Source organism: Sceloporus occidentalis, unplaced genomic scaffold (genome assembly GCF_023333645.1).
Source record: "Sceloporus occidentalis isolate IW3139 unplaced genomic scaffold, rSceOcc1.0.p SCAF_1, whole genome shotgun sequence".
In the NCBI taxonomy this organism is placed as follows: Eukaryota; Metazoa; Chordata; class Lepidosauria; order Squamata; family Phrynosomatidae; genus Sceloporus; species Sceloporus occidentalis.
Window position 1 is genome coordinate 277,120,974 of NW_028316981.1, and position 24,051 is coordinate 277,145,024.

At 43.9% G+C, this 24,051-nt stretch overlaps 1 protein-coding gene across 5 annotated transcripts in view; it reads right to left on the reverse strand.

Moving 5' to 3' along the window:
* Positions 1-2,800: 2,800 nt before the first annotated feature.
* Positions 2,801-24,051, reverse strand: part of LOC149323929 (beta-1,3-galactosyl-O-glycosyl-glycoprotein beta-1,6-N-acetylglucosaminyltransferase 4-like) — a 47,984-nt gene continuing 26,733 nt past the window's right edge. For all 5 annotated transcript variants that reach the window (XM_089494266.1, XM_089494271.1, XM_089494285.1 and 2 more), the window contains exon 3: positions 2,801-7,027. In XM_089494266.1, the coding sequence (XP_089350392.1) occupies positions 5,662-7,026 (1,365 nt within the window). In that variant the 5' untranslated portion in view covers position 7,027 and the 3' untranslated portion in view covers positions 2,801-5,661. The remainder of the gene's footprint in view (positions 7,028-24,051) is intronic.

Consider the following 24,051-nt stretch of genomic DNA (forward strand, 5'->3'; position numbering starts at 1 on the left):
CTGCCGCCCTCGGAGCCCTCCTGGAGGGCCCCAGGGACGGCAGCGGGCCCCCCAGACGCCCCCTGCCGCCCTCGGAGCCCTCCTGGAGGGTCCCAGAGACGGCAAAGGGCCCCCCAGAGGCCCCCTGCCGCCCTCAGAGCCCTCCTGGAGGGCCCCAGGGATGGCAGCAGGCCCCCTGCCGCCCTCGGAGCCCTCCTGGAGGGCCCCAGGGACTGCAAAGGGTCCCCCAGAGACCCCCTGCCGCCCTCAGAGCCCTCCTGGAGGGCCCCAGGGACGGCAAAGGGCCCCCCAGAGGCCCCCTGCCGCCCTCGGAGCCCTCCTGGAGGGTCCCAGAGACGGCAAAGGGCCCCCCAGAGGCCCCCTGCCGCCCTCGGAGCCCTCCTGGAGAGCCCCAGGGACGGCAGCAGGCCCCCTGCCGCCCTCGGAGCCCTCCTGGAGGGCCCCAGGGACGGAAAAGGGTCCCCCAGAGGCCCCCTGCCGCCCTCGGAGCCCTCCTGGAGGGCCCCAGGGACGGCAGCAGGCCCCCTGCCGCCCTCGGAGCCCTCCTGGAGGGCCCCAGGGACGGCAGCAGGCCCCCTGCTGCCCTCGGAGCCCTCCTGGAGGGCCCCAGGGACGGCAGCGGGCCACCCAGAGGCCCCCTGCCGCCCTCGGAGCCCTCCTGGAGGGCCCCAGGGACGGCAGCGGGCCTCTCAAAGGCCCGCCGCCGCTGCCGCCGCGGCTGCCCATCGCGGCTTTTCGCCGCTCTGGGCGCCGCCATTTTGGGCAGCAAAATGGCGGCGAAGTCTCGCGCGACCTCCCCCAAGGTCGCGCGAGATTTCACCGCCATTTTGGGTGAAAAAATGGCGGCGCCCATAGCCCGAGAGGCCGCTCTGGGCGCCGCCATTTTTTCAGCTAAAATGGCCGCGAAGTCTCGCGCGACCTCGAGGGAGGTCGCGCGAGACTTCGCCGCCATTTTGCCGCCCAAAATGGCGGCGCCCAGAGCGGCGAAACGCCGCGACGGGCGGCCGCGGCGGCGGCGGCGGCGGCGGCAAGGGGAGGCAGGGGCCGGTCGCCAGGCCTCCGCGGGCCGCATCCGGCCCGCGGGCCGGAGGTTGCCGACCCCTGCTCCCCACTATAGCCTTCCATGCACCTCTAAAACCTAAAAGAGATTTGGGACACTAGAATGATACAGCTGGAAGAGATCACAAAGGCTATGTAGTCCAACCCCCTACCACGCAGAAATACACAAGTAAAATACTCTTCAAAGATGGCCACCTAACCTCTGTTAAATGACCTTCAAAGGAGAGTCTACCAACCTGAAAAGCAGTGTACTGCACTCTCAAATACTCTCCAGAGCTAGTTTGCAGCCAGAGCAGAGGGCTGCAGTGGACAGGTCAGAAAGAAAGTTCTGTCACACTGATGGATGCCTGTCAGTGCGCCACTGGTTGTAAGCACTCGTTGTTGGCTTCTTTTTTTTTTTTTTTTTTTTTTTTTTTTTTTTTTTTTGCTTCTCTTCTGCACCACTACATCATTATCATTTTTATTTTTATCTCTTGAGTAATCACTGCTGGCCTAGTATTAAAATCTCATGAAGGAAAAGGAGGAAGAGGAGCCTGAGAGTTGCTTGACACTGAACACATGCATTTGCCACTTTATACAATGAACCCATTGTGTGCAGTGGCAAACCATTCTACTCAGCTGACAGCATGCATTCCTCCTGCCAGATCAGTATTCATGTGAAGCATGCCTAAATCACAGTAGCAGAAACAACATCTGTAAGGTTTTCCCTTATGTTAACCAATAAGTATCACAAAGGGATATAAAAGCCCTACAGGCTCAGATGAATTACCCATCTAGCCCAGTCAGCATCCTGTTTCTCCACAGATGCATCAGAGATGTTCACAGACTATAATACTCTCCTACTGTAGCTTTCAGGAACTGTCATTAAGTGGCATGCTGCTTCTTATTCCAGAATTTACAAATACCCATTGTGTCTACTAGCTACAAACAGAATTATCCTCCATGAGTTCATCTGATCCCTTTTGTAAAAGCCATCTAAACCACTGACCATTATAAGTAGTGATTCCTTTGTCTACTCACCATCTTCAGCTAACCAATTTAACTGAAATCCTAGTTTTAGTGCTATACAAATGACAGAAGAAAACTTTCCCTCTGCTTTCTCAGCATCATGTATCATATTATAAATACTCCCCTCCCCTGTTTTCTAAACTAAAACATTCAAACATTGTTGCCTGTCTTCAAAATTATCCAATCCTGTGATAATTTTGGCTGTAAGACTTCCCAGTGTTTAAGGACACTTTGGTCTGTTGTGACACAGCTCTGAATCTTTCTCATTATTCATTGACAATTTAATATACTTGATTAAACGTTAATAACTTCCATATTCTACCAGGAGAGAGGATAGGAATGACCCAGCACTCATTAGTAGTAAAAACTATAGTAAAAATAGGACCCTCAGTGACATTTGAAAAACAGTAAGTATAAATGTACATGTTATCAGAGGTGTAAATGTAACCAGCAATCCATTTTTACATTATAATTTTGTTTATCACTCACCTGGGCTATATAACATTTCATACTCTGCTGATCACAGATAAGGGCCAGCAGTTCAATACAAGGCTAAATGAAATGTCAGTTTAACAAAAATAGAATCAAAGAGTTGGAAGAGACCTCAAGGGCCATTAAATCCAATCCCCTGCTATGCAGGAATACACAATCAAAGCATGAGACATGTCATTTGTATTCAACAACTATAAGTCAAACACACACAAAGTAAGGATTATGCATGTTCCATACAAGCAATTCAAAAATTTTAACAATGTTTTTTCAGCAACAGCCAATTTCCAACTTGTCCAACCATGGTTGAATACAGATGCTATTCTATCAGGTCCGTGTTAAGCACAGATAGCTATGAATAATGTCCCATTTTAAATCAATCCTGCATACACAAAGCTGAGGTCACAAATCAAGGGCTCATTCAGTATTATAAACACCAGTTACTGACTGGGCTTTTCAAATGTATGAGATAATCATATTGAGAGAAAAAATAAGGTGTAGAAAAAAGACCTAAGAAACTTAAAGGTAAAAAACAATTTCATCTGAGGTGTAATATGCACAACATTGTGCTTTCCTCGGGCAAAACATCTTTTTAGTGCATTTTTAAAGCTTGGGGAACATGAATAGGACACATTTTTCTTAGTACACAGGTTTTATCTCCTATGTATGTGTGTGTTTTTCTTTTATTAAAAAATAAAAAATAAGAAGCTTGTATCTAGGGGATTGTATAGTCTTCTTCTTTTTTAGCAAGGAGAGTGACTTCACCCCCTAAGGCTATGTTCCTTCCAGATGTGATCTCACACCTCTATTATAAGAATTATAAAAACATAATTGAGGAAGAAATAGCTTTCCTGGAAAAGGGCCTTACTAGAAAAAGACTAATGAAAGAGGAAAAATATAGAGCACAGTACATACCTTTCTAGGAAAAACAACAACAACAGAAAATGAAAAGGAAGCAGATTCAGGCTTGCTCCTTTACCCTTTTTGAAAGAAGTCATACACACATACAGAACAGTAGAAAAACATTAAGTCTAGCTAGAACTGAGTTTTTTAAAGTAAAAATAAAATAAATCATTAGAAACATTTAAAAGGTTTGTACAGGTTTGCCTTGAGGAAACTATGTGACTTGTCACATCATCAGGATCTCAAGTGACATTCCAAAATAAACCCTTGGAAAATGAGAGAAAATGTCCATAGGCCTGGCTTACATAGGGACCCCATTCCCTGCTACAGGACAAAAAAACACCGTAAAATTATTTCTTCCCTGTTCCTAGAGGCCTCTAGAATGGCTATTTTTTGCACTGGGATGCTGCCAAGTTCTAGAAACCCATAACCCACCTGCTCCCAATTTTTTAAAATACTGGAAGTGATCATTTTGTCACTTTTTATTTTTATAAATTATTTTGTGTCATTTTCAGATTCGGTGAGGCCTGTGGCGGAGATAATTCTGGACCACCAAAGTTGCCCATGACTTTTGTATACCACCTCATCCAAGGATCTCACTAGCAACAGGGAGATCGGATTGCATTTAACTAGCAAAGTCAAAGGACATCTTGAACTCTAGATTCCCAGTGATGACAGTACAACCTGGAGGTAAGATACTTGTATCCTCCCCACAATGAATGGATACAAATCAGAATACAAAACATTTGAAAAAGCCCTCAGTAATTATTATTATTGCACACAAAAGATGCACACTGAATCAAATATAAAGGTTGGTGCAAAGCACTAGACACCATAGGAGTGTCACAGTTAGGACTACAAGCCACATGTTTACTATTATTTATTCTATGGTGTGCAATGTTTTGAACCATCTTATAGATCAAAGCAGCAAGATGGGCACAGAAGAATCATGAACACTAGAAAACTTCTTTTCAAACCTCTACTTGGCCACTGCAGAAGGACAAAATAACAGAAGAAATAAAACAATCTGCAAAACATGACATATACGTTTAACACTCAAAGTCCTGATTGTATTAATTACCCCACACACACATTTCAATTTTATCAGTGCAGAGTGTGGGAGTCTGAGGGGTTTTTTTACATTCACTTTGTATAGGATTCATTGATATCTATACAAAATACAGGATAACTGATGCTTAGGTTCTGTAAGCACATTGGCTGTAGGCATAAATAGAAGTAAAATGTGACCAGTATTTTACATGGGTTAAGCCAGTGGTTTTCAAATTTGAGGTGGATCCAAGTGGATGGGATAAGATTTTGTGCAGATGGTGACATCTCTACACCAGCTAAAATGTGAATAAGTAGAATTCTGTGCCCCTCTCAACCCTATCTGCATTTGATTTGAGAGTATGCTTGTTATACACTATTTTCATTTGCATTTGAATTGGGGAGAATGTCTGCTTTGTTCTAATGGTCTTCCTCATAAACAATTTTAGGAGGTCTGAACTATCCTGTTCTTTTAAAAAAACTTGACTGGTAGTTTTAAAGTGATATCCCAGTCTTTAGATCCTTGTATGCAGTAACAAGCTACATATGCACAATATGTAGTTATTATGTGCCCAAGATATTTCTGACTTCTGGTGACTCTGAGGTGAACCTATCATGGGATTTTCTTGACAAGATTTATTCAGAGGGTGTTTTGCTTTTGCCTTTCTCCAAGGCTGAGAGAGTGTGACTTGCCCAAGGTTACCCAGCAAGTTTCTGTGGCTGAGTGGGGTTTTGAACCCTGGTCTCCAGAGCTGTAGTTCAGTGCTCAAACCACTACAACATATTGGTTCTCTGCATGATAATATACACGTGCTATTCAAGGGGTGTGGAGATGCTGCTGACAAAAGTCAAAGTAAGTTTAGAAGAATGTGTTGCTTACAAAAACATTGGATACCACTGGATTAAGCCAACATAAATTAAGATGTTTTGGTCTTTCATTCCCATGTTTCCACCTCTCTTGAAGGACCCTAAGTAGGGACAGCTTCTCAGAGCTCTGCTAGTACACTTTGCCTTAAGGTGCAAAAATAGAAAATTCTACCAATATAGATCAGAAATTGGCTTACAGAAGTATCTTTGATGAGTGATATGGCTCATTTCAGCAATCATTTCCTTTCTAAAAAATTCTCAGAGTCCAATCATGGATATTACATATTGTTAAGAGACATCTGTAAATGTTCTGTGTACAAAAATGTTTTCAGAAGACAAATCAACCCATTCCTTCTGCTGTTCTGCAAGCTTCTCTGCCAAACACTTTATTAAAACAGGGTCCACTTTTGAGTCAAACTTATTGGCAAACCAGTGCCCGGAGTTGATAAGCCACCTGAGCTCAGCAGCTCCGTAGATGCATACACTACGAAGGTGTGTACCAGTACAGGGAGGATAGAGATGGTCCTCAAGGTAATTCCATTTTACTAAACGGGTTTTGCTCTGAAGGTCTGTGATATCCTGAGCTTCTTGTGAAATCTGTCCTGGTGTTCCTGGAACACGAACAAGGGTTGCCCAGAAATGTTCATCAGGTGAATAAGTGTCTTTTGACCATTCAAAAAAATCTCGAGCAAGGGAACTTGCAAGAACATACTCTACAAAAGCTCGACTTAAAACAAAATAGGCACTGCCAACAAACATTTCTATATTGTGGGGTGGCGGGTCCTTAGAGACATTAGTTTTCACAGGCATCTTGGTGTATTCATAAGGCATTTTCTGGAGTTCATAGTGATAGGTAAACCGTTCCCTTTTACTGGTGCTTGGTTTGACTGTCTCCAACATGTTTCCTCCATTTAATCTTTTAAGTTCAGATACAAGTTCAAAGTTTGACTTCAGAGGAAAATCTTGGCCGCACAAATTTATTACATACTTCCATGGAATAGAAGACTTAAGTAAATCAGACAAACAATTCAAATCCGCTTGGAGCCTTGAGACATAGGCATATTCTACCACCTCCAATTTGGATGCAATGAAAATATTGGAGAAACATTTAGCTAGATTCTCCAAAGCCCGCTTGAAAGTGCTAGATGACTTTTGGTCAACATGGATACAGTAAACATTCTGACTGCTGTATATTGTATGGATCAGCCTCTCAACCATTATAGCATTTTTGTGAACAACCAAAGAATAAGCTAATGGGAATTTTTTCTCTTCTAGGGAAATGGGCTTAAGCTGATATCCTCTAATTGTACGGTACACTTGACAGTCACTAGTTATTGCTACAACATCTTCATCATCCAAATCAATAATTTCTTTTCTTTTTATCTCTAATGTCTTTCCAATTTCCACAGGTTCCTGACTGTATATGAAGGAACAGTTAATTTCATACTGGCCATCTTTTTTAAAATTGGTGTACTTGTTTTTCACATATGAGGAGGTGCTTAAAAGTGGCTCTACAAAGTAAATGTCTTTGTGAGAGAGTAGCAGTTGCTCAACTTTGAGAAGTTTTAGCAGCAAGAACAGCCACACCGTTGAAAACAGGATCAAGAGTTTCTGTCCTCTTGGATAACTGTAGGACCACTTATGTCTCTTCATTCTGTGAACAACAAAGGGAACAGCCAAAGTACAAATTAATACTTCTGATATATTACAAAACTGTACAAGAACTGAAATTTCAGTGATAGCAGAAGAATAGCATTTCAGCATCAGACCAAGACATTTTGCTGCCTGAGGCAAAAGACAAAATGGTGTCCCCCCTGCATTTCCCATATGAAAACCAACCAGATTGCTAGCTGAATTTTATTTCAATATTGGATACAAGGGCCTTACTGCATGAGAAAAGAAAGCTGAAATAGAGCAGGAAAGTAGTAGCTTTCTCTATGCTTCTCCGCATGCCACAATAGCATTTCCGTTCTCTTCCTAGGGTGACGGACATAAAAGTATGCCTTTTGTCACACTAGAAAAAAATTGTTTGGCAAAAGACACACTTTTATGACTATATTCCTCCAGAAGAAAACAAAAATGCTATGATGGCATACATAGAGAAAGCCACTACTCCCCCACTCCAGTTTGGATTTCATTTCTCATATGATAAGGCTTCAAGAGTGTCTTCCACTATACCTTAGGGTAGCAGATAAGTGCAAGGGACACAAAGTCAACTTTAAAGTAATCACATTTCTGTCTTCCAATTAGGGGTGTATAGAATACTTGCAAATTGTTCTTAATCTTGATGAGAAAAGGTGTTTTAATAAATCAAAATGTTCCATTGAGAAAAATCTCTGTTAGATATTTCACAATTGGGAATTTTCTCACCAAAAGAATCATTTGTGGGGAGAAAGTTAGTGTGCATTTTAAAAAAGCAAATTCTTGTTCAGAAAACTGCCTATTTTGTACAATATATATTGTTTTCTGCAAAGAATGTGGGTTCTGCAAAGAATGTGGGTTTCCCCCAAAAAATGTTTGTGTGCCAACTACCTTTTCACAAACATGTCCCCAAAATATTTTTTAAATCAATGAAAAGTGCAAACACTCTTATAATCTCATCCAGTAAAGAGAAACCACGCCTCCCTCTCTTGCCGGATTCCGGGCCAGGGGCCAAGCTGCTGCTGCCGGGCGGCTCTCTCTGGGGTGTCGGAGGTGCGCATCTGCGCACCGCCCCAGGGAGGCCGCCCACGGACTGTTTGGAGGACTCCTCTTTGTTTTTGCTGCGGCTCCAAGGAGGCTCCGGAGGACCAGACCAGGGACACCTGGGGGGAAGGTGGAGCGAGGGGCGTGTCGGTGGCAGCGACACGCTGAAATCCAGCTGCCTGGACTCCTCCTTCACCACGCCTCCCTCTCTTGCCGGACTCCGGGCCAGGGGCCAAGCTGCTGCTGCCGGGCGGCTCTCTCTGGGGTGTCGGAGGTGCGCATCTGCGCACCGCCCCAGGGAGGCCGCCCACGGACTGTTTGGAGGACTCCTCTTTGTTTTTGCTGCGGCTCCAAGGAGGCTCCGGAGGACCAGACCAGGGACACCTGGGGGGAAGGTGGAGTGAGGGGCGTGTCCATGGCAGCGACACGCTGAAATCCAGCTGCCTGGACTCCTCCTTCACCACGCCTCCCTCTCTTGCCGGACTCCGGGCCAGGGGCCAAGCTGCTGCTGCCGGGCAGCTCTCTCTGGGGTGTCAGAGGTGCGCATCTGCGCACCGCCCCAGGGAGGCCGCCCACGGACTGTTTGGAGGACTCCAGCTGCGCAACTGCGCAGCAGCGCAGCGGCGCAGTTTTAGCGGCGCAAGAGCTAGAAGAGGCTGTGTGGTTCTCAGCCCTAGAGCAGGGGATGCCTGAAGTGGCTAGCCTCTGCTCTTTTTATTGCGGGGGAAGGGGGGGAGGAGGTTATGGATGCGGGGGATGCGCGGGCTGGGGAGGAGGGGGATAACACCGGCATGAGCGGAGCTCCCATTGCGGTAGTGCTGGGCAAGGGGAGGTATGGCGGTGGGAGAAGGGACTTGCGTTACAGAGGAAGGCGGGATCGATGTGTCATATCTATCTCTCCTTCCTGTCCCCCTCCCAACCAAAGGGACCTGAGGGACACTCCAACCGTGCCACAAACCCTGTCGCTGCTCCTGTGCAATGCCAGGTCGATTAACAACAAGACTCACATCCTCCACGATCTGCTGGAGGACTCTAATTGCGACCTGGCTTGCATTACCGAGACCTGGCTTGGGCCTGAGGGGGATGCTGTGTGGGCACAGGCCCTCCCTGCTGGGTTCTCGGTGAAGGACCAGTCCAGGTTAGGTGGGCGGGGTGTGTGTGTGGCCTTGATACATAGGAACACCTTGTCTCTTACCAGGAACCACATCCGACAGACGTCCTTTATCGAGTGCATCTACCTGACCCTAAAAGCTAGGGATAGTCTAGGGATTCTGTTAGTGTATCGGCCACCCCGTGCGCTAACGGACTCCCTTAACGAGCTGACACAGCTGGTCGCCGAGCTGATGCTGGAGACGCCCAGGCTACTTGTCCTGGGTGACTTCAACATCGCTCTCACGGCCAGCTATGTTCCACCCGGTGCGGCTCGGGAATTCATGGATACCATGGCAGCCATGGGCCTGTCCCAGCTGATTGCGGGTCCAACGCATTTTGCGGGTAATACACTTGATATGGTCTTCTGTTCAGATGTGGAAAATCCGTGGGCGGAAATAACTAATATTTCCCCCCTGCCATGGACGGATCATTTCCTCGTGGAGGCAAAAATCAAGGCCGCTACCCAGATCCCCCCCGGGGGTGGTGGACCTATTAGGATGGTCCACCCTCGAAGGCTGATGGAACCCAAAAGGTTCCAGGAAGCCTTAGAGGGATACATGGTTGGAAGTGACGGCGACTCTGTTGATGCCCTGACTGGTATCTGGAATACCGGTCTCTCTAGGGCTATACACAGCATCGCTCCCAAGCGCCCTCTCAAGCCTGCTTCCAAACGTAAGCCCTGGTATACGGAAGATCTCCGGGCAAGGAAGCGGGTCTTGCAACGGCTAGAGCACCGCTGGCGGAAACACCTACGCTTAGCCGACAAGGCTCTCCTAGACCACCTTTTGGAGGACTACGGAGAGGCGATACGAGCAGCTAAGAATTCGTTCTATGGTGCTCGTGTCGCGTCCGCGGAGTCGCGTCCAGCAGAGTTGTTCAGGGTGGTCAGGGAGCTAACTCAGCTCCCTCCCGCCCAGAACCAGATCCTTGAACCTTCTAAGGCCTGCTGCGACCAATTTAACAACTTCTTCGCGGATAAAATCTCTCAGATAAGCGAAGGTCTTAACGCTGGCATTGGGGCAGAACCTAGGGTAGAGGCGTCCAGAGCCTCCGTGGACTCCATTAAACTGGATCAGTTTGAGTTGGTAAGTACCGATGATGTGGACAAGATCCTCGGAAGTGTTCGGAAGACAACCTGCTCTCTCGATCCCTGTCCCTCATGGTTAGCAGCGCAGGGGGGACCGGCAGTAACTTTGTTGCTGCGACGGATTATAAATACATCTCTGAGGGAAGGGCAATTCCCATCTGAGCTAAAATTGGCCATTGTAAAACCTTTACTAAAAAAGCCCTCCCTCGACCCCCTGGTACATAATAATTATCGGCCAGTTTCGCTGCTGCCATTTTTGGGGAAGGTGATCGAGAGGGCGGTTGCAATCCAGCTTCAGTCGGTCTTGGATGAAACAGATTATCTGGATCCATTTCAAACTGGCTTTCGGGCGGGTTACGGGGTTGAGACGGCCATGGTCGCCTTGGTCGATGATCTCCGTCTGGGCATCGACAGGGGAAGCGTGTCCCTGTTGGTGCTCTTGGACATCTCAGCGGCTTTCGATACCATAGACCATGGTATCCTTCTGGAACGCCTGGCTGAGGTGGGAATCGGGGGCACTGCGCTCCAGTGGTTCCGGTCCTACCTCTCCGGGAGGTTCCAGATGGTACAGCTGGGAGACGTGAGCTCCGATAAGAGGGCCCTCACAACTGGGGTCCCTCAAGGAGCCATTCTGTCTCCCATGCTATTTAACATTTACATGAAACCGCTGGGAGAGATCATCCAGAGACATGGGGCGCGGGGTTATCAGTACGCTGATGACACCCAAATAGTCTTCTCTATGTCTCCGACTGATGCAGTGACCGAGGATGGCGTCTCTCCTCTCGTGGCATGCCTGGAGTCAGTAATGGGCTGGATGAGGAAAAACCGACTCAGCCTGAATCCAGAGAAAACGGAGGTACTCATGATAGGTTCTCCTGGTCCAGGAATGGCGGTGGTTCCACCTGTCCTGAACGGGATCACGCTTCCTGTGAAGGACTCCGTGCGCAGTCTGGGGGTGTTTCTCGATTCGTCGCTTCACCTTACATCTCAGGTGAATGCGACGGTCAGGAACACCTGCTATCAGCTTCGGCTTATTCGCCAGCTGCGCCCATACCTGGCCCAGAGGGACCTAGAAACGGTGGTACATGCTCTGGTAACCTCTAGATTGGATTTCTGCAACGCGCTCTACATGGGGCAACCCTTGTATCATACTCGGAAGCTACAGTTGGTACAGAATATGGCGGCCAGGCTGGTCACTGGTACTTCCAGGACCAGCCATATTACACCGGTGCTTAAAGACCTGCACTGGCTGCCTATTCGCTTCCGGGCACAGTACAAGGTGTTGGTGATTACCTATAAAGCCCTACATGGCTTGGGCCCAGGATACCTGAAGGACCGCCTCTTCCCATACATTCCGCCCCGCACCCTCAGAACTTCTGGGCAGCAATTACTTAGGGTCCCTGGGGCCAAACTCTCCTCTACAAGGAGGAGGACGTATTCCATCGTTGCCCTGACCCTGTGGAATACACTGCAGTTGCTGTCTCACTTACAAGGCTAGCCCTGCTGCTTCTGCAGAAGATATCGGAGCTATGCTTCACAATGTTCAATGATGGTAGTTCTATTAATTAAAACAAAACAAAAGCCCAATTCATTTCAGGCTGTGTGTATTCTTAAGGTCAGGGGCTATTCAGAATCAAACTCCAGAAATTTCTGGGAAAAGAAATCTCAAACCAAATAATAAACAAGTGAAAACACCTCCCTGTATTTATTTCAAGCCACCAACAGCAAATACACAATTCTGTACAAAGCTTTGGCCAAGATTTTGAATCAGACAAGTAGTTATAATGTCATGGTTGTGATTTATTTCCCCATCTGACCCCTGAAACTCACTTTAAAAGCTAGCCAGCCATCCTAAGTGATGGAGATCTGTGGTGTTCACAAATGGGGTGTTGCAGGAGGATGTGACCAGTCCCATCCCACTAGCACTCACTGCTGAGAAAGTGCTGCTCACATCATCTTGCAGTGCTCCACTCATGAGCCACATAGATCATTGTCACTCAGGACAGGGGGCTGGCTATTAAAATGGGTTTGAAGGTATTTTGCAATTATGGAAATAGTGTTGTTGTTGTTGTTGCTGCTGCTGCTATGGGCCTTCAGGTCGTTTCCAATTTATTGTGACACTAAGACGAACCTATCACAGTTTTCTTGCAAACATTTGTTCACAGGAGGTTTGTCCTCGCACTCCTCTGAGGCTGAAAAAATGAAGCATGGCCAAGGCCACAACACATGGGTTTTCCATGCCTGAGTGGGGATTCAAACACTGCGTTCTAGTCCAACACTCAGACCAATACACCACACTGGTTCCAGACAATAGTGTCAGGATCAGAAATAAAAATATGAAGCAACTACAATGTCCTAAGTCCAACTTAGGACATTATAACTAACAAGATGTCAGACTTTGTTGTCTTGATGAGCACTTTCTTCCTAAAGTGACTGAGACAACATACTGTACTCCTTGTCACAGTTAGTGGGAATGACTGACGAATTGATTAGACTGAACTGGAAACCAAGCCCTGCTTGCATTTCTGAATGCTGAGCAGGCTATATCAGAAAACAGGTTCTCCTCTTACTGTAATGTCATTTCTCATCATGCCTTCTCCCTCTCAGTGGTGACAAGAGCAGTGTTGTAGCTGACAGAAAACCTCTTAAAAACCTATCAACAGTGATGAAGGCAAGACTGTATGTGATGTACAGTGACTGGATGTCCTGGTTAAATTTCTACCAATTGGGGGACACATCTCTAAAGCTAGCATGGAAAATCTTGCTGATGCATTGGATTCTGCGATTTAAACTTAAATGGAAACAGGTAAAATAGGACAGCTCCCAATCAAATGGATGTATAAATTTGTCCATCTTTTCTTATTATATTATTTCAATGTTTCAATTGCTATTACTTCAATCCCCTCCTCATTATACCATAGTACATATCTTGTAATTCCGAAGGACTGTGTACTTTTAATATAATTCTGGTCTAGTATTATTTTCTTCATTTATTTTAAGAACATGACCTCCCCCTCCCCAACAAGTATTTTTATATTATCTAAAGGATAATTAATGATGAGTATTGAGTACAACAGACAGATGGTGAGCAAAAAGAGGAAAGTTGATGGATAGGTGAGCAGTAACTGACACAAAATTGCATATATTTCCCTTACCTAAAGTGCTTGGAAACAACTTCTGACCTTAAAACAACAGCTGTGCAACAGTTCTGTTATTTTAAGGAAACAAAAAAGGATGCAAGAATCCTGTCCAAAATATATTGTTTTAGTGACATTCATTACTGGAAGAAACACAACTTTCTTCTAACCCACTCACCCCTACAGACTTCTGTACCAATCAAAAATTGGCTCCAGAAAATTTTCCAGGTTTCCTGAGCTGGTTTGAGGTTACAAGAGATAATGATATTACCCACTCCTTATTCCATGTAATTTCACCAAATTCTACTGCTCCACTAGCAGAAGTCCATCACTAGATCCTGCCTTAACTAGAGGCTGGAAACGTTACTTTTTGGACTACAGCTACCAGAATCTTCCAGCCAGCATGAGTTACTGGATTTTGTTGTCCCCAAGTTAATTCATCCAAGATCTGGCCTATAAATTCCTTTTCCTAAGGAAATGTTTGCATTGGCAGAAATTTCCCCCTCTTTCAGAATAAATAGTCCTTTCATATGAAGTGCTTGCGCATGCAGTCTGTTTTAAAGGAAATACCCATCAGCCGGGCAACCTCTTCACAAATTTGTTGAAAGAGACAGTTCAGAAACACACTGTCAGCAGAAGATACACACACATGGAAATTGGCAGCCCGATGTCATGTTCAGCAAATACTGCACAGAAGAAGCACTGTAGTATTTATTATGCAAAACTTGTTACAAGTTTAGAGCTCTGACCTCAAATAGATTAATACTTAAAAAGTGAAACAAGGTAATGAGTGAATAGTCCTGTAGTAAAATGTTGGATGCTGCCATATTATAGCTTTTAAGAATAAAGAAAATTAGTAGGCCAATACATTCAAATCAAATTTACTTACAGAGTGTCTTACAGCTTCTAGATTTCTTTTATCCCCCATTCATTTCAGATATAGCAGACCTTGTTGTTAATGATTTTACAAACTTTTTTTAATAAGCCCATAGAGATAAAGACTGTTCCTGATTCATTACTGGCTAAGAAGACTGCATTTTTAATCATTCCAGAGAGTTAACCCAGAACCCTCTGGTTTTGTCTTCCAAGGTCACCCAGTGAGCTTCCATGACCCCGCAATGATTTGAACCGTAATCTCTCAGAGTCATAGTTCAATCCTCAAACCATTACACCACACTGGCTCTCCAAATTCCTGTAAACCTGATTAAAAAGCCTTCTGCAAAATTAATTAATTGTTGAAGACCTATCAAACTAAAAAGGTCTTTGTCTACAAGCCAAACGGGAGCAGAGAGGAGGGCAATTGAGCCTCCAGCGGGAAGGAGTTCCATAGTTTGGGAGTGGCTATTGAGAAGGCTCTCTCCTGCCTGATCACCAGACACAACTATGATGTTGGTGGAACTGAGAGAAAGCTCTCCCTTGAAGATCTCAGAGATCAGGAAATCTCATACAGGGAAATGCGGTCTTTCAGATGCCCTGGAGCCAAGGCAAAGATACCTGGAAGCAAAATGGATACCAGTTTTTTTACCAATTAAAAAGAAATAGAATTATGGCCACAGTAGAAACTACTTCAATGTTTGCATTCTTCATCTGGGGGAGTTATAATCTTTTCACAAGTCATATGAACTTTCTGTTCGGAGACTGTTTAAATATTTGTTGTCTTAAAACATTAAGGCAGTTAATCTGGAAACAAAGCAATTAACAACCATGGTATCTTTGTTCCTGTTTTCAAGATGAAGTACCATAGATAAGGGAGTTGCACAATGCACACTGTGAAAGGAAATACCGTACAACTCAAGTGCATATATTTTCTGAGTGCCTACTTCAGGCAACCTGGGGAGACAAAATGAACAGAGAGAAACCTTATTTAGGAAGAGACTCAGGAGTAGCCTACTTTAGTTGAAACCATCAGAACTGAAATGTGCATACTTCCCTGGCTTGCAAGAGAACCAGATATTGTCAAATAAGCACCATCCATGTTTCATCCTGTAACTCAGTTCTACAATAGCAGCTCACTTATAAAAGAAGCAGCCATAAAGTGAAACCAACACATGTTCTCTGGTTTACATCATAACCTTTGGTATTTAGCAGGTATTAGCTTTAGGTTTTTCTGTCACTTCCCCACCCCCACTCCATGCATAACTGTTTCCTTTTTGAAAAAACTAGTTTAATGGTGGGTGTAGAGAGGGGACAGCTGCAAAGAGTCTTTTATTTCCCAGTTTCCCACTCATTTTTAAAATGGCAGAATCAGGATCATTATAGTAACCAGTGAGTCATGCTGTCAACCACTACTGTAATGCCTCACACTGAACAAATGCAAACTTGTCTGGCAAATTTGCCTTCTTTGGTGATAATTTTATTTAAAGCCATCAACAACAGCCCCCAACCTTTACTCACAATAAAGACTACTTTGTAAGTTAGAGATTTATTCTGCAGAATTCTGTATAGGAAACAACATGAAATCAATTTGATAACTGCATGCTGTTCATTGACAATTATCACATGTAATTATCTACATATCAGCTATCCACAATATCTTGGCAGGTTGTCTGTGAAAAAACATGTAGGAAATACAATGGGCCCTTGGTATCTGCTATGGGTTGATTCCAGGACCCCCTGTGGATACCAAAAATCTGTGGATGCTCAAAAAATGCCATAGTAAAATGATCAGTGTATATTCCCATCTACAACAAAGCAGACACAAAAGTTTGCGGCAATTACAGATACATCCCACTAATTTCCCATGCAAGCAATGTCAAGGTTCTTACCATATATGAAATCCCTGAGGTGAAACCTGAATTCAGGAAAAGAAGAGGCACTAGAGATCACACTGCAAACATATGTATGCAAACATACACTGGATAATGGAGCACACCAGGGAATTCCAGAAGAAAATCTGCATGCGCTTTATTGACTACAGCAAAGCCTTTGACTGCACTTAGACTTAGAGGAATGGGCGTGCCACAGCACCTGATTGTCCTAAAGCTTAACCTGAACTACAGACAGGGCCTTTTCAACAGTGACTCCCACTTGTGGGATTCCCTCCTCAGAGAACTCTGTTTAACTAAAAGGAACTTAAAGACCACTCTTTTCTTTAAGCAGTCTCTACAGACATTTTGTTATTTCATCAAGTTTTTGAAAAGCATATTTTATTGGTAATCTCCTGTACTGTATATGATTTTAAAATGATTTTTAAAATTATATTTGCTCAATAGTTTTGTTGTTTATTATGCTTAGTCTAAGTCTCCTGGTAGGACAGAGACATATTTAACAACCTGATCAAAAATGATTTTTCAGCTTTAGGCAATCACTTCTTTGATTTTACCCAGGATTTCCAGTGTGATTTTTTGGTCTGGTTTTAAGACTTCTACTGGATCTTTGATGATCTGCCATGTGCTGCAGCTTTCTGTCACCTTGAGATTTACTATATATACTTATGTATAAATCTAGAAATTAAGGTTGAAAAATTGTCGACTTCTCCATGGGTCAATCTAAGTACTGTACTTTACTCCCACACACGCACACGCACACACACACATATATATAAACCCATCTCCTGTTGAAAAGCAAGGGTTTAATCTGCCCTGGAAGGACTGACCTCCTACTACTCTCTCATCCATTCAGCCTTCAGTATGAGTACAAATAGTTATGCCTGCTGTAATTTTGTGAGTTCTTTGGCACTGTTTTCCTTGACATCCTTCATTACATGCCCCTATGTTTTACCCTCAACTTATCCATTGGTCATATCAAAACTCACAATCCTCCCCCAAACCTGCCCTCGACTTATATATGAGGTCGACTTATAGCTGAGTATATACGGTATTGTCCTTGTTAGGTAAATATTTCAATATGTGAAAGGTCGATGAAATTTTTCATTGAAAAATCTAAAGATACTAAAGAAACAAATGAGATTTTTAAAAAGAACCATAGAGAAGGCAAATGAAAGTGATATTTCACCAAAACAAAGATGTAAAGAGAAAATATAGTTGTTATTGTTATTATTATGATTATATTTTCTATGGACTGCAGGCAAGAAATCAGACGATGACTTGGACTGCATCTGCACTGCAGAAATAATGCAGTTTTATGTATATATTTTAACAATAATAAAGATTAAATTAAAAAAAGAAGAAGAAATAATGCAGTTTAGCACTGCTTTAAATGCCATGACACAATGCTATAGAATTCTTGGATTTGTAGTTGTGTGAGATATTTACCCTTCTGTGTCTGAGAGCTCTGATGGAACAACAAAACCACAAACCCCAGAATCCCATAGCATTGAGCCGTACCAGATAAAATGCTGTCAAAATGCATTATTTCAGCAGTGCAGGTGTAGCCTAGGACTTGGAAGGGCAGCTATGAAGGAACTAGAAAAGATCCTGAAGTGTGAAGATATATCATTGAATACTAAAGTTTGGATTGCCTAGGCCATCATATTTCCATGAATGGTTGTTAAAGCTGGACACTGAAGAAAACTGATAGGAAGAAGATCAACTCATTTGAGACATGGTGCTGGAGAAGAGAGTACTGCAGATACTATACACTGCTACTCTATCCGGAGCAGGTGGGCAGGAAAAACTGTCTCAGAAAAGCGGGATAAAAATAAAAGTTTTATTTATTATTTTCTTTTTCCAAAAGCAGGTTGAAACCCTGCTGCCTGCATGACCTGCTCCCAAGGCATGTCAAATACCCATATCACAGCGTTAAGCCATGTTGCTGGGTAATATTTTTTTGGTGACACCTCACCATACATGTGCATCATCACAAATACACCATCTGTGACCTCCAAGTACCTCCCACATCCGCCCAGATACCATCCCATTGGATGGCTGCCCCTCTGATTGGCCACACAGTCATACACGCAATACTCTGCCTGTAAGGCATCAGTGTGTTAGTGATACATTGGCAAAGCACAATCACAGAAGCCCCCCAAACATGCACCCTTCACCCCATGCCCCCCTTTGGACTGTCTAGTTTGTGGCATGTTGTAATTACACCCATTGCAGTTGTCACACTTTCATTTTTTTTTTTTAAATGGCTTTGCTGGAGCCCTGCACTGGCACCAGGCTGTTTATATGTAGACACAAAGATGCACATTTTCCTCGCTAAACTGGAGTATTCTAGTTTCTTTTTGCTCTGTTTTTTAGCACCAGAGTGCAGCTTCATTTCAGTTTTCATCCACTTTGGAGGCGCATGTCATATAAATGCCCCACTTTAAAAGCAGCCACAAGCTGCTTTATTTTGCCCATCTGTTTCACCCCACAGACAAATAAACGGCTCTTAGAATAAATCAAGCCTGAACTAACCTTAGAAGCCAAGACGACTAAACTGAAGCTATCATACTTTGGATATATCATGAGAAGACATGAGCCATTACAAAATATAATAATGTATAGCAAAGTAGAAGGCAGCAGGAAAAGAGGAAGACTGCATTTCAGATGGATAGACTGAATCAAGGAAGCCACAATCCTGAGTCTGCCAGACCTGAGTAATATTGTTGATGACAGGGTGACTTGGAGGTCTCTCATTCATCTGGTCCCATATCTCACCCCTGTCAACTTAATGGCAGTTAACAACAAAAATAGCATTATTGGATAGTTGATGTTTACAGTTATGTATCAAATGTATACAAGGATCTGACAACTTTGTAATATCCATTTTTAAATCTGCAATTTTTGAAAGCTCTTAATATAGATCTAGGGGTGAGCATGTCATATTAGGCAATGACATCATCATCATCATCATCATTATTATTATTATTATTATTTTAAAATAATTCTTAGTTCCAGAAGAAAAAAAAAGGATTCTTAGGTCCAAAAAATTTGCAATCTAAAAGCTACCTTAATTTTTGTTTAAAACATGTGGGAACAAAAAGTCAAATGTCCATTTGCTACCTGCCATACATTTTGGGCAATTGTGCTATTTCCTTGTTATTTCAGGTGTTTCTAGCTGTCAGTATGTTCTGCATGTTTTCCAAACACTACAGTTAACTCAGGACAAGTTGGATGGAGTATGTAGGTTTTATATTGTCTTCCATGGATAAAAAAATTGTGTTAGTACAAAATTTGGAAAGAACACATTAAGAATGTTAACATGCTACACTGATTTATTGTGGAATTTTCTTTTTAAAAAACTCTGCATTTTATTTTTAAGTTACTGACCTATGCTCATTGCTTAATAGGAAGGAAGAATTAATCTACTTTGGGGTAGCAGGGTTCCTAGAATAGCTATATATAGGATTACAATCTGTGTACATATATACATATACTATATACATACATACAGTATACATATATACTATAAGCTAGCTTGGTTGCTTTGAATAACATCCTCCATTCTTTTGTTTTCTTATGTAAGGATAAAATGTACTGCATGGTGTAAACATGCAGTGCATTTACACCTTAGGCCTTTTTCTGAGTATGAGGTGTTAAATAGACTGAAGTATTTTAATCATCTCTGCTGAGTCATAAGAAAATCTTTAAACATTATACCTAGCAGCAACCAGCTTCCTCCACCAGTACCACCCAATCTGAGATTATGAAAACATTTCGTGCAAATACATATATTATATGTATGTGTATATGCACATGCAAGGTCACAGGATCTCTAAATGGCTGAGAATTAACTTTGTCCTTGGTTTGGGATAATGGAAATGAAGCATAATCAGAGGGATTAAACTCCACTGCAAAATTCATGCAGCCTATGTCAAGAGCAATGTTATAAATTTTCTTCACACTGTCAAAAATAGTTCCCTCTTTCTTTTCCATGGTATTTTAAAAATGCATTTCTTATAGGGGGTTCAGAAGATGTCCTGAAGGATTTTCAGATCCTTGTTGAAATTAAACTTTGTTTGTATGACATCTAAAAGGAATCTTTCCCAATGTGATACCACTGGTATTGCTGGCTGCAAATGATGGGTCATGCATTCAACGTAGGGTTGCCATAATTGCCCACTAAAACCAGAGACAAAATGTGGAACAAATTCTAGACCAAACTGTACGACAACTGCAGGACAAAACTCAGCCCAAAATGTAGGACATTTAAGAAAAATGGAGGACTTTAAATGTCCTACCTTTTGGGCTGAGTTTTGTCCTGCAGTTGTCCTACAGTTTGGTCTAGATTTTGTCCTACATTTTGCCCCTGGTTTTAGTGGACAATTATGGCAACCCTAATCAACATCAATACCAGGATTGGTGAGACTAGTCTAAGGGATGGCTGCATCTAGTCCTACTTATCTAGAGATGATTCTGCAAACATTTCCACCCGAAGGTTTGTTACAAATTCAAACAATTTATCAAACACAGCAATTTTCCCTTGCCCATGTTAAATCTTTTAGGATCTAAACCAGGGGTCGGCAACCCCCGGCCTGCGGGCCACATGTGGCCCGTCGAGGCCAGAGGACCAGCCCGAGCCCGGTCCTGCCGCCGATTGCCAAAGGCCCCGTGCCAGCGGCAATCGATGGCAGGACCGGGCCTCTAGCGCGGGGCAAGGGCGCAGGGCCTTTGGCCTCTCGCACGAGCAGCCCTTCCTGGCTCACTCCGCCGGCGGAGCGGGCGGACAGGGCCAAGGAGCCCCGCTCGAGCGAGGCTCCTTGGCCCTGCCTGGCTCCTTCCACCGGCGGAGCGGGAAGGGGGCGGGGGTCCTCCTCCTCCTTCCCTTCCTTCCCGCAGCTGCCAGACAGCCGCGGGCAGGGAAGGAAGGGGGCGGGGGAAGAGGAGGAGGCGGAGGAGGGAGGAAGGAAGGAGCAGGAGGAGGAGGGAGGAAGGAAGGAGGAGGTGAGGAAGAAGGAGGAGGAGAAAGGAAGGAGAAGGAGGGGGAGGAAGGGAGGAGCAGGAGGAGGAGGAGGAGGAGGAAGCAGGGGCTAAGGGCTAAGCTGTATACCCCAGCTTGACGTTGGGGCTGTTTTAAACATAAATAAAACAAAATGCCCTGTGAGTATCAGGGCTACACTACAGGCCATATGCAGCTATCTACCCATGATTAGCAATGGTCTTCAGTCACTGCTAACTTAAGAGCAGTTTCCTCAGTGCTTGGAATAAGCCACTGCCCAGGCAGCCTCCCTTGATGGGGCAAATAAAGGAGGGGGGAGCCCCCACATCAACAGGGCTGTGGGCTCAGATCTACAAGAGATACTGGTTAACCTTTCTGGTGTTCATTCTATTAATGTTAGCACATGAGGTTTGAGTTGTGCTGTTTCTGCTCACCCCCCTCTCCTTTTTCCAGGCCAGAGAAGATGCCTGGAAACTAATTCTTCAAGGGAGGGGCTAGCCATAAAAGCCACATGATGACTTTTCTTGCCTCCTCATGGGCCTCCATCACTGTCTCCATTAGGTCCAGAGCACATGGTTCTACCTCCTTTGTGCAAACTGTTATCAGCCATAGCACTTCTCATTAAGAGCGTAAGTTTTAACAATACAGATTCATTTAAATGCTAATAAACAGGGTGACTCAAGCAAGGAGATGGTCTCTGGTCACTCAACAGACCTCTAATGCTTACATGCTTTGAGGATCTTTGGTAAAACATCTCATATGAGGTGATAGATATATTGGATTAAGGTGACCAACCAAACTCCATTTTAGTGGCAAAAGGATTATGTTCCTGTTATAAAACACAGTGAACCTCAGTCAGCTAGCCTCAAAAGATGTGGCTCCCCTTGCCTTCCCTTCTTTGTTGGAGAGATGTCTGTTAAAGGGAAGAAACTAAACAAACAAACAAACAAAAACAACACAGTTTCTTCCATGAGATGGTTCTCACTAATACAGGGGGTTAAGAAGAATTCTTATCCAAAACAAACAGACAGACTCCTCTCCATGGGAGAGAAACTCCCCTTCCTCCATGAGTGTTTTAAAACAATATAATCAGGTTTCTCTACTAAGGGGTTGCTTCAGATCCCATTCAGACATCCTACAGGGCCCTGAGGGGTCTGCCACAAAAATCACAATTACCTTTTACCTTGTCTAGATTGTTAAATTTTAAATAAGAATGCCTGCTGATGGGCTTGCCATTCAACTGCTGCCTGGCTTGGGAAGCCTATTGTAACAGGATCTATCATACATATGATGAATTGGGCTCAAGGCCATGAAGGTTCATGCTGCTAATCTCTTTTCTTTGGTGGTCTCAGGGTGCTACAAGATTCCTTTCCATATTGTTGGGCATACTTTGACTGTGATTTCCTGCATGGCAGGGGGTTGGACTTGATGGCCCTTGTGGTCTCATCCAACTCCATGATTCTATGATTTTATGGTTATAAGGTTAGCTGCTGTGTGGGTGAGTGTCTTATCCCTGATTGGGTTTTCATGGCATGGTCTGGTCCAAACAACACCATTGTTTACTACCTTTTGAGGCTGGAAAAACAGACTCCCTAGTGCCTATGCCTTGTTTTCTGCTAGCAAAAATGCTCAGATTTAATATACCATACAGCTCCATATAGAGACTTACACCAGCCACCTTTATGCCCACAGCTTATATATATATATATATATATATATATATATATATATATACACATACACACACAACAACAAACAAAACAAAAATACAACACAGCAAACTAAGATTTTACTATTTTATATAGGAGACTCCATTTTACTATGCGATTATATGTTATGTGCCTTGAGCTTCCATGGATTTGGTATCCATGCAAAGTCCTAAATCCAACTCCAGTACATATCGAGGGCCCACTATACTATTTTAAATTTAGGTTTGTGTTCCTTTGACAGATCCCTTTTGTGGAGAAAATTCTCTCCTCAAAATTAGATACCAGAGGGCTATCCTTGCCAAGGCCCCTGTTCCCATTTCATGACTCCTTAATCAGCAGTTCATTTAGCCGCGAGACCCCTCAGCCTTCATACAGGTGGATGATAGTCTGCTACATGGAGTTGGGGTGATTTTTGAAGTCTCTAGACAAGTTCATCCTCAAAAGAAATCAGACTTAATTCTGACCACATACCCTGTTAACACAGAGTGCCATCTATGTTTCTGCATGGACTCACCAATGTCTGCGAGATAAAGGTTAATCCAGTGTCTTCTTTGCCTAACCATGGAATTAGTCTTATTTTACACAGGTCACAGATGTTCCAGTAAAGAACTGCACATTGTTTTGAAATTTTAATTGGAGGTCAGACATTAACATTCCTCTTTCAGAGTGGTAAGTCTTAATTACTACAAATGAAATCACCTTAATATCACCTTCATTGCTATAACCAGTTGACAAGGTGATCAGTGACAGGCTGGAAGCTGCCATAGGTCCAGATTAGATCAGGTTCTATTCTGATTGATCACATAATCCACTGCTTAGGCAAGTTCTCATCAACTGCTTCAGGTTTTCAGTGGCTGACCTGCTATAGTCCATCCAAGATGACATTAAGAAGGGCTTGACCCAACATGGTTATAAGGCGGGTGTCTGCCATCACGTCGTTTCTGCTCCATACGAGAGCAGCTAGAATGGCAGCCATCCTCACATTAAGAGGCTGTTGAGGGGAGTTTTCCAACAGGGCCTGCCCACCAGACATCGTTTTCCATCTTGGGATGTGAACACGGTCTTAAAGGCTCTGACGGTTGGTCCGATCAAGTCCCTTTGGGAGGCCTTCCTCAAACACCTCTCCCTCAAGGTCATCTTC